Below are 10850 nucleotides of genomic sequence, written 5' to 3' on the forward strand. Positions count from 1 at the left end.
AAATTATTGCAGCAGCACAAATCACGGAGATTCACGATTCTCAATTGCCCTAACTTGTAGGACAATGAATTGGAAACCTTACTTTAGCACAAAGAAAGTGGAATTGGGCTTTTTGGTAGTTAGGGGGTGCTCCCTTGGAATTGTTAGGAACTTATCCCATAGAAGGGCACCCTTGGCAGCCTGTCTTTCCAACTCCGCTAATTCCACTCCGTGGTGGGGCTTTGAGGAACAAATTCAGCTTAGCCTCTCGAACCCTGCTTGAAGCGCCACAACTAAAGGGATAATGATATGGTGGGAAATGGGGAATACTTCCCACCATTTCTAGACTTTCCTATGATGTGGACATCTTTGCATGTCATAAGGAGGAGGCTCTCACTCTTTTTCCACAAACACACCAAGCTCAATGCTGGGGGAAGGTGGACTTGCCACATAAGATGACTTTCCCACCAAATTCCCAAAAAAAACCCTTTCAGCATATGGGAAATACAATTCCCGAGAGAACCCCTCTCATGTCATAAGGCCTTAAGAAGCAGCGATTATTAACTGTGGTCCGTGCTGAGAGGACCTTCCGCGTTGGTGCTACTGTTGCAATCCTAGCAGGCCGTTGCGTAGCCGGCATTTCCAGAAATGCAGCCTTGTGAAGGTGTGAAGGTCTTCTTTAATGCGTGGGAATGCAGGTGGCAGGCTGTGATAGCGAATCCCATTATGGCCAAGGAGACTTTTGGGGCGAATGAGGAGCGATGGGCTGGAAATTTCAGGATGGTGAGCTAGAGCTACAATGGCCTCACCCAGGCCATGGGGACTAAAATGTAAAGTTTGAAAATCGTGTGAAATTCGATATAACTTGCAAGGGTCCCAGACTCGTATGGCGAAGGCCATGCGCGTGGGCATGGGGAAGGAGCAGATATTCTATGGAGGGACTCAATCGTGACAAAGAAGCTGGATTGGCGACAGTAAAAAGCTCGAGAGCTACGGCTATGGAGGACGATTCGTCTCTGCAAGCTCTCCTCGTCGGTGAGAAAGAGAGAGAGAGAGAGACAAGACACAAGACACAGACAGAAAGAGGAACCTTATCAGAGAAGACAGAAACCAGCGATGGTGAAGCTGTGGCTATGGCGGACCGTAACTTCTCTCAACGATGACGAAGCTCACTCTTCACCACACAACAAGACAAGACCACTTCCTACTACATGTCAATTTTGCCTTCCTCACTTTTGCCGCTTCCTCCTCCACCTCCATAGCTCCGCACAGCTTCAGCCCTTCTCTGTTTGCTCGCCATTCTTCTTCTTCTCCATCGCTCCTTCTTCCCCCCTCTTCTTCCTCCTCAGAACTCTATGGGGTTTTGATCGAGTCCCCCCCCCCTCCCTCTCTTCTCCTCCTCTCACGAGAAAGGCTCCGGAGTATGGCGATCACATGCTCCGCATGCTCTCGCTTGCACTCCCAGCCTTTCCATTCCACCCTCTCCCCCGTGCCCTTCCGTATCGCTCTGCTCGCCCTCCCCCTCACTCACGGACTGCAGTCAATGGTTGCAAAGTCGCGCCTTCCTCCCTTGCGTCATCGCCATCGCTCAACCACTACCCTTGCTGCCGTCGCCGGGGCTGACACAACAGCGGACGCGCCTTCCCGCAGGCTTGGTGACGACACCGCCTTGCAGCTGAACGTGCCTGACTACGACGCCTTGCCTTCTATACCCTCCGCAAAGCGCGTGGTGCTGGTACGCCACGGACAGAGTACCTGGAACGCGGAAGGGCGAATTCAGGGCAGCTCCGATTTTGCGGTTCTCACACCCAAAGGAGAGATTCAAGCGGAGACTTCGCGTCAAATGTTGCTTTCAGATTCTTTCGACGTCTGCTTCCACAGGTTTTCGTTCGCTTTGTCTACCCGTTGGTGCTCCACAGGCTAAAGAGTGCTTCACTATGCTAACGGACATTCTTGATGACAGTCCACTAGCGAGAGCCAAGAGTACTGCTGAAATTATATGGGGGCCTCGCAGCAGTCCGATGATTCCAATCGACGATCTTCGAGAAATCGATCTTTACGGGTTTCAGGTACTCCCGCACCTACTCCCAGCAAATACATCTCTTACCGAGGAAAATTTTCTGTATACAACATGCGATTTACTATACTGAGTCACTAAGAAGATGGAAACTCACAGGGTTTGCTGAAGAATGAAGGGAAAGAGCGCTATGGCGAGGCTTACGGTACATGGCAAAAAGACGCTGCAAATTTTGTTATAGATGGTCATTATCCTGTTAGAGAGCTATGGAGTCGAGCCCAGAAATGTTGGGGAGAGATTCTCCGTCATGAAGGACAGTCCATTTTAGTTGTCGCACATAATGCAGTCAACCAAGCGCTCGTTGCTACGGCAACAGGTCAGTTGTAAGGGCTATAATCTGTGAGAAAAGCTTGATCAAACTGTGCAACGTAATAAGCAGCTAAGAGACCTATTTATGCTTCCAGGTCTAGGACCTGAATATTTTAGACAGCTTCTTCAAAGCAATTGTGGCGTGAGTGTGCTGGACTTCACCCCTAGAAGCAGTGGAGACGGACCTCCCTTCGTATGCCTTAACAGGCTAAATCAGGTGCCTCCTCGAATTATATTATGAATCACAAGTCAATTAGTGAGCTGCTTTCTGGATCGGAGCGATGTTTTAGAGTGGATGACGTATGTCAAAAGCCCCCCTTTTCTATCCATGGGAAAACCCAGTAGAGAGGCATGAAAAAGGGGGGAACACGTTTCTGACCAAGCTAAATTTTTTTCCTCCTTTTTTTGTGGAAAACTTATATCCCCCACTCTATGGTTATCCATGCGACGAGTTTAGATTTGGAAAAACTTCTAAAATGCAATAGGCACAAGCCCTTCCACTAACTAAAAGTTAGGGGTGTAACCCCTTTACCCTAGAAAGTGTTGAGTGGACCTCCGCTTGACTAGCCAAATGAAATGAAATTAATGAATCACGGGTCAACAATTGAAATTTGCTCTCTGGGTGAAGTCCCTAGGCTACTGAAAGTGGTACTTCAGGCTAGTAAAAGTGGCACTCTGAAGAATTCAAATTTGGGTTGCATTATCAGTGGCAGAGGTCAAACCCAGTTAATGACGAGTGACAAGCTCTTTCGGGTCCCCTGATATCTATGATTAAGGATTACAATAAACGCCCCTCCATTTATTAACAAACTTTTTTATAGCGTAGAGGTTTTCTGAATACCTGAGTGTCCCGCATTTGGATTGTCACGACATTCAAAATGTTGGCGTTAAATTCTCTTAGTAGGATATTACTCTTACAGAATAACCTTCTTTAATGGTGTACTTTTTCCACTTGAGTTCTTCACTAGCATCAACGTCTAGTGAAGCAGCTTTGAAAGTTCTACTACCTCCAACATATGTTACTGAACCACTAATATCGAAATCTTTTGTCTCAGTTACATCTACTAGAGGGGCATCTATCCTTTGGTGAAAAACTCACATATGGATTTTTGGGCATCTACAGCCTTACCCAACAGGATTTTAGCAGCATGGAAGTTCTGTGAAAACCCTACCTAGAGTTGCAACTGCTTGTAAGACTTCTCTAACAGATGTCTCAAATTGGTTGTCATTTGTTTTAAGACCATGTTACTAACGGTCCATGAGGTTTGGAAAACCTAGTGGAAGAGGCTGATGTTTCGATAGAGTCTAATCTAGATTTTGAGTAATTTGATGGGCATAATACTGGTCATAGAGTTTTCCTCTTGGCGTTTAGACGTGAAATGTACTCCAAAAAGCATTCAGTCTAAGAAACTACAATAGCTTTCACTAGCTATACAATTGAGCTCACAAAAGTCATGAGGAAAAATTTCTCCAAATTTACAATTTGTACCTTTGCACATAAAATTTGTATGGTTTGGGACCTGCTAACCTGGCTAAGGTTATGAAGGATGATCAGATAAGTCTTATAAAAATTGATCGTCCATAAACTGAGACCCATAGGCAGAAAGGTAGAAGCACCTTTGGGATTATCAATGCTTTGTTGGAATAAAGAGCCCTCTGGAGATATGCACAAATTATCTAGATTTGTTTTTTTAAAGATCATAGTCTTCATTTTCAGGTGTCAGCCAACAAAAATCAATATGCAAGCCTGATTTTTCAACTCTCAAAACTTTGCATCTATCTTTTCACTTTACAATTGAAAACTTGTGAAACAAGCCCTTTATATTCTTGACTTCACACTTCCAAATCTCATTATGGCGTAGTCAGACATCTCTTATATGGCTAAATACAATTGATTACTTCCAATTCATAGGTGCCCTTGGCTCTGCATATGAAGAGTGCCTTTACCTCTCAATTTCGTAATTTAATCATATTACTTCGCCAAAAGGTCTATACTAAAAGAAAAGTGCTCTGCGCAATTGTTGGAATTCCTTGGCTGATCCTCAGGTTTAAAATCCTCACTTGATGATATTCGGAAGATTAATCTCAGAGGAACACTGAGCTCTTTGCAGCTGATCAAAATTTAAATAGTTCATCGATGCCAAGCATGGGAAACTAATTCTTAGTTGTGACGTTATTCCACTCTATATAATTTATGTAAAAACACATAGCTCGATCCTTTTTCTTCACAAACGAAGCGGGTGGAGCCCAACACATAGTCTCATCCTTCTTATAGTTATGGGTTGGGGAAATGTTACGATGTTGACTGCGTGACTCGATGGCTACCTGTACAGTGGCAATGTACTCCACACTACTGGGAGACCCACATGACCAAGATATAGACATGAAGATTGACTCGTCCGTGTTTGCTAGACAGATTGGTGGCCCGCAAAGGGGATGTGTCTTCGTCCGTGGTTGCTAGATAGGTTGGTGGCCCACAAAGGAGATGTATCTCATAGAAGGCTTAGAAAAGGATATTTCCTCTGTTGTCAGACAAGACTCTATGCATTGTTTCACATCCCAGGCACCCTTCACATTGGAGGGCACTGCCTGTCTTTCAGCTAAGCCCACCACCGATGCTTGCGATTATCTATCTGTTTAATTCTTCTGCCATGCATTGATCTCTCTCTTCTCCCTCCCATGCCTCATGCCCCTCCCCATCCCCCCAACCTCCCCAAGCTAGTAAGTTCTTGATGGTCTCTATATTTTCAAGAACATGATAGAAACTCGAGGGAGGCTGACCCTTGGCAGTTAATGGTAGGCCATCCTTGCTTAGCTGTTTTCCATCCCTCCGTGCTTCAGCATCCTTTCCTGCAATACATATCTAATTACATAGACAGTGCTCACATGCCAAGGCCTTAGGTAGCTTAGTGGATTGTATTTATTTTTAATTGCAGCGTCATCTTGATTATATATGCAGCTTGAAACACAATTCATGAGGCATAGCACAATGACAATTTATGTTGGCTGCTTATGTTAGTTCTCAAAAATATGAATCACAGATAATCACAGATCAGATCGCTTCAGTTTTTGCAATTGCCCTTTTGGTGACACCTGATTCTCCATCAAACTTTAGTAGCTCGGTTTTCAATAGATGGATGGGACTTAGATGCCATAGATTTGTACGATGAGTGTGCATGTTATACTTAGTCTGGATGAGGTGACGTACCAAGTAATGATGCAGGCAGGATGATGAGGTTGCAGACTCCGAGCCCACCAGTTGCAGGAGGGCAGGCAGGCGGGAGAAAGGCTGCGCATCGTATCATACTTGTTTGTCATGGAGCGACGGACAGCTCTGTTGAGGTCTTGCTTCTTATGTTATTCCCTTCCTGGAGTAAACTTCACAATTTATATAACATATGCATTGACTTGAATTGACCACTGATTGTGTGCTTTTGTTGGCACCAAATTCTCTCAATGCAGGAACGGTTTGCCTCTTCAGAAAATGAATCTTTAAACATGCTGGGAGTTATCCAGGTCAGCATCAGTTTTATTATTCTGGGCAAGCTGAAATATCAAATTCTTTCGGGAGATTTATCCTGAATGTATTTGTGGGTGGTTGGCTGTTGCATCCTTGAAACAGTCACGTAAGACTGCAGAGCTACTTTTAGATGTGAGAGTGGATGCTCTTATTGGCAGCCCTCAACCGAGTGCTGTTAAAACTGCAGAAGCTATAATAGAGGTATGTTCTATTCCAGTTACAGAATCTTGGTTAGGGTAACCTGTGAAAACTCGTCAAGTATTTTTTGAACTGTTTCTTGTTGGCATTGCACTTTACCCTTTTTCTAAAGCAGATAATGGATTGAGATGGTGCAGGTGCAAGCAGCTGCTGATTGTTTGAAAGCAGACTGTGCCCCACGATATGTGGAGGTGAAGCAAATCTCAGAGCTAGAAGATTTGCATTGGGGACAATGGAAGGTAATCCATAAGTAGACTCATGCTAGCTCAATTTAGGTTTTAAAGCAACGTAGCTCATTATATGTATAGATGATGCTACTGTACGTGGCAAGTCTAGTCTATATTTTCGAGATGATATTGATGTCTGAAAGAGATGGCACTGATGCCTGAAACTTGGTAGGCTGTTTCCCAAAATGTACATCTAGTGTGATGTGCTACACAAAGGATCTCACTGCTTTTATCCTCAAGTGGAAAATGTAAAGAAAGGTTCATGGATATATTGTCTATTCTTTAAGCCATTTCTGTCCATAAGTTGTATGTTTGTGAGTTAGCCGTTCTAAAAAAACCATGTTATTCTGTTTGTGTGATTTAGGATCTCGTAGCTCAGGTTAGTATTCACGTCTCAGTTAGGAATTTATCAAGGAACATAATTCTGCTGGCTTAGCATGCTCGCTGTGAATCTAAAGATTAAATCTGGCTGGTGGTGGAGAGGTGCATCACACTGTTTAAGATCAAAACAAGACTTCGGGATTTTTTAATAACCATGAAGGCAAGACTTTATGTGAGCACATGACAATATAAGCCTAAACTTTGCTTATGGAGTGGACCTCTTTTTTTGACTTAGGATTTTCATCTCTCAATTTATAAGTTGGATGTAAATTATCCCATGAAGGCATGCATTATGTGAATACATATATATGTCATGTAACTCTCTCCTCCGGATGGATTTGGCTTCCTATCATCATTACCTTGTTAGGTCTATCTTCTTACTGAGGACAATGTCTTTTCCTGGGTGCAAAATTATTGCACAGATTTCCCGCATGTTTGCCTGCAGAAGTAGTTGAATATTTTCTTATCCCAAGGTCATGTGGAAAAATATTTAGCAACTTTGCTGTTATCTTCATGGAAAGCCCCGTCAGTAACCTCAAGGTCACTTCTCACATACTCCACTATCAGCAGTTTTTGTGTGTTGTCCGAAGGAGTGGTTTAATGTCTTTTACAGTCTCTCTCTCTCATTTCTTCTTCTTCTTCGTTTTTGTTGTCTATTTCTGTCACTTTGGGTTGGAATTTTAAGCTTAGTACGTACTGTGTTTACCCAAGAGAGTTGGAAACTCAGATGGCAGCTTATGCTTTGGTATAGGTGAGAACATTAGGTCACTTTGCTAACTATGTTATTTTTATTTTTTATTTTTACTCTTTGCTTTGTTTTTTTGTACTCACGCTTCAAAATTTATTGAACAGGGGAAGACAGCAGCTGAAGTCATACAACAACAAGACCGGTGGCAGGACTTTCTGCAGCATGAAGATATTGAAGGAGGGGAGAGTCTGTCTGATTTTTGGAAAAGAGCAGGCTGTGCGTGGCAGGTCCTGTTGAAGCATGTCGAAGAGTTGGACACAGATTTGAGTCAGGAAAAAAACATAGTGGTGGTTGCACACGAAGTGACCCATGCTGCCTTGCTTGGTCATTGCCTGGGTCTCACATCATCCTGCATTGGATCTTTCCATGTGGACACTGGCAGCTTGAGTGTTATTGACTTACCAGATGGTCCTTCTGGGAAGGGTGTTGTGCGGTGTTTAAATTACACTGCTCATTTGGGACGGTGGGCTGTGCCAGTCACCAGACCTACACTTGCAGATGAAGAATTTTAATTAGTGCTTAAAATGAACAGAAGCATCAGTAAATTCTTTCTTCAGTATTATTATCCAGTCACATGCTCCCTCCACTCTTGCATACTGTGAGGCAAATTTAATTTATTTTGAAAGCTAAGGGGAAGTCAATGATGGTTCTCCATTGGTGTTTACAACCGTTTTGTCTATTCGCGAATGATCAGGGAGTTTCTGTGATGGGTTGGCCTTACCTCCCTCTGTTGTCTTTTTTTTGCTTCGCAAAATTGCTTGTGTACATGGGGGAAGTACTTGCTCTAAAGAATGGAATTGCAGTCCTTATGCCTCAGGCTTCTTGCTCCCTTTTTCAATGCTTTTTCTATGTCCCACAAAATAATTTTATGTGACTGCAACAAAATATATTTTGGAATTGAGGCATTGCATAGTGCATGTTGCTACACTTCCCGACAAAGAGGAAAATATCTGCTTTTTCAGCAGTGAAAGTTGGTGTTTTTCAAATGTCCTAGTAGGGGCTTTGGTGGGACAGTTGTACTTGATGGAGAGACGAGGTGAGCCCCTTGATTCTTGGAAAATGTCCCTTTAATTTTGGCATGCACTGTGTATGCATCAACAGTCTCTTCTTGAGCACATGTTGACTAAGAAGTCTTGCATCACAATGGAAGGTAATAAGCAGGGGTAGTGGTGGTTCAGATTTGACTTGACGCATGAAAACAAGTATTAGGCTTATCAGGAATGAAAATGGAGGCCCGGATTCATATTTTGTAAAGATGCCTTTAATTGGACTGGATGATGTTTAGGGAGTCGTAGGGGTCTAGAAAGAAGGGCTTCTGAAATTCAGGTAAGCTTGAATTAGAGAGTTTATTTTTGAACATCTGGTGGGTGAGGGGATTCAGTAAGTGTGAAAGTTTAGTGTGTGTGCACGGGTGTGTGAATATGTGAGTATGTGTGTGAGCATAGTGGGCCCTGATGATGTTCAATTGGTGGGTATGTCATATCAGTTCGTCCTTGCTATGCATCCACAATACAGGTAAGCTTGAATTAGAGAGTTTATTTTTGAACATGTGGTGGGTGAGGGGATTTCAGTAAGTGTGAAAGTTTAGTGTGTGCGCTCGGGTGTGTGAATAGGTGAGTTCACATGTGTGTGCGAGCATATTGGGCCCTGATGATGTTCAATTGGGGGGTATGTCATAGCAGCTCGTCCTTTCTATGCACCATTTAGCATGGCAAATTTAACAACTTCAATTAGGCTCCCCTAGCAAGGTGTCCAGTGGAACTCTTATCCTATTCAGTGCGGTCCTATGGAATACGATGAGGTCTTATGAAGTTGACAAGTTACATGTTTGATTATGATTGGTGAGGTTTGGAAAGGCCCGAAAGAACTCCTCGGGCATCCATTATGCGTTCTCTTAGACGATTCCTAAAGTTAAGGAAACACTAGATGGAAACATTTCCTTTAAAGTTTTAATTGGTTGATGATTTGCGATACATTCTTGTTCAAGTCTTTCTTCTTCATCAACAATCAATAGAGCCTCTTTGTAGACAGGATGTGTTGGTAGAGATCCTTTAAAATTTTCCAATAGATAATGTAAAAGGCATTGTGAATTCTCCAATGATTGGATAACTCAAGCCTATAAGTAATATCATTAATTTTTTGGATAACTTTAAATGGTCCATGAAATCATGGAATCATTTACGTGTCATCTTAACTTTAGCCTTGTTTCTTCAATCCTCAAAAGGACATAATTAAGATTACCGGGCTTTCCTTTTTATTGGCTTGCACATCGTGGTTCTTTTGAGCAAGGTTGATGGACTCTTTTACTTCTTTGAGGATATTATCATAGTTGTGGGTAAGTTCATCAGCTACCTCAACTCTAGGGGTCAATCTAGTGATAGGTATCGGTAAATCGTTCCTTGGATTATCCCAAACGATGATTTTCTAGTCGCCTAATGAGGTGTATTCTTTAGATAAATTGTAAGAGATGAATATGCTTATCCTAGGTTTTAGCTTAATTGCTTGCTTTAGCTTTTTAACATATCTTGAATAGTACTATTTGTTACTTCCATTTATCTAGAATAATACTATTTGTTACTTCAGTTTGTCCATTAGATTTTGGATGAAAAGTTGGAGAAAAGCCTACCGTAGTCCCCAGAGTCTCAAATAATGCAATCAAACGTTACTGCATCACATAGAATATCAATCAAACACTATCACCTTCAGCAAGCCATGACACACAAAGATTCGTTTGATGAATATATATATAGCTCGTTGAGCAAATAGTCTTTTTACATGGGATAAAGTATGCCTGCTTACTAAAGCGATCTACTTACTCCATATCATATCCGGCATTCCTTTAATAAAGTCCAAGGATAATTGCTCTTAAGATTGAGTAGGAATGTGGGTAAAAGTATGAGCAATCTATTAGGCTTTCCTTTATAACTCTTTACTTTTTTACAATTTATTCATTTTGCAACAAATTTTATCACATCTTTCTTGATAATAGAGTAGTAGCCATTCTCCTAGGCCCAATGTGGAGTGGTTGATGCATTTCTTCCATTACTATTTGTCTAAAGGTAAAGCATGTAAATGGATGCTCTTGTATGTGTGGTTGGAGCCGAGGAATTGTTCCCCCACGAAGCTGCTCCAATGTCAATTGCATGCTCACCAAGTACTTTATTGTGTCAAATAAGCAATCACCTAGAACGTAGCTGTAATTTGGTATGAAACATAGATGGTGTTCATGCAGGACAGCGTCAATTGTTTGTTTTCGATTGATATCCAGTTCTGTCGATGGACCTTGTACTCCATTAGTTATTACAACTTCTTCTTCAATTATAGAATAGGTATTTGTACCTAAGAGTGTCACGGGAGATACATCTCCTCTACTTGAAATCAACTTAACGATAGGCTCAAAGTGAGGTGCAT

The 10850-nt window shown here is 42.2% G+C and overlaps 1 protein-coding gene across 1 annotated transcript; it reads left to right on the forward strand.

The window, feature by feature from the left end:
* The first annotated feature begins 885 nt into the window (after nucleotides 1–885).
* LOC147886658 (phosphoglycerate/bisphosphoglycerate mutase family protein) lies at nucleotides 886–8214 on the forward strand. The gene is made up of 9 exons (XM_087395381.1): nucleotides 886–1860; nucleotides 1943–2048; nucleotides 2156–2372; nucleotides 2461–2582; nucleotides 5609–5707; nucleotides 5828–5881; nucleotides 5988–6086; nucleotides 6221–6322; nucleotides 7544–8214. The coding sequence occupies exons 1-9, from the start codon at nucleotides 1139–1141 to the stop codon at nucleotides 7949–7951; spliced, it is 1929 nt and encodes a 642-aa protein (XP_087251507.1). The 5' UTR covers nucleotides 886–1138; the 3' UTR covers nucleotides 7952–8214.
* The last annotated feature ends 2636 nt before the right edge of the window (nucleotides 8215–10850 follow it).

Source organism: Dipteris shenzhenensis, chromosome 24, assembly GCF_047967505.1.
Source record: "Dipteris shenzhenensis isolate YYH24624 ecotype China chromosome 24, Dip_SZ_1.0, whole genome shotgun sequence".
Taxonomy (NCBI): Eukaryota; Viridiplantae; Streptophyta; class Polypodiopsida; order Gleicheniales; family Dipteridaceae; genus Dipteris; species Dipteris shenzhenensis.

What these genes read in the sequence shown, in the direction of transcription:
- LOC147886658 (XM_087395381.1), top strand. Translation starts at nt 1,139, where the DNA reads ATGACGAAGCTCACTCTTCACCACACAACAAGACAAGACCACTTCCTA. An exon ending in ACATGCTGGGAGTTATCCAG is followed by an intron (nt 5,882 to 5,987) that starts GTCAGCATCAGT and finishes TCCTTGAAACAG; the next exon opens with TCACGTAAGACTGCAGAGCT. An exon ending in TGCATTGGGGACAATGGAAG is followed by an intron (nt 6,323 to 7,543) that starts GTAATCCATAAG and finishes TTTATTGAACAG; the next exon opens with GGGAAGACAGCAGCTGAAGT.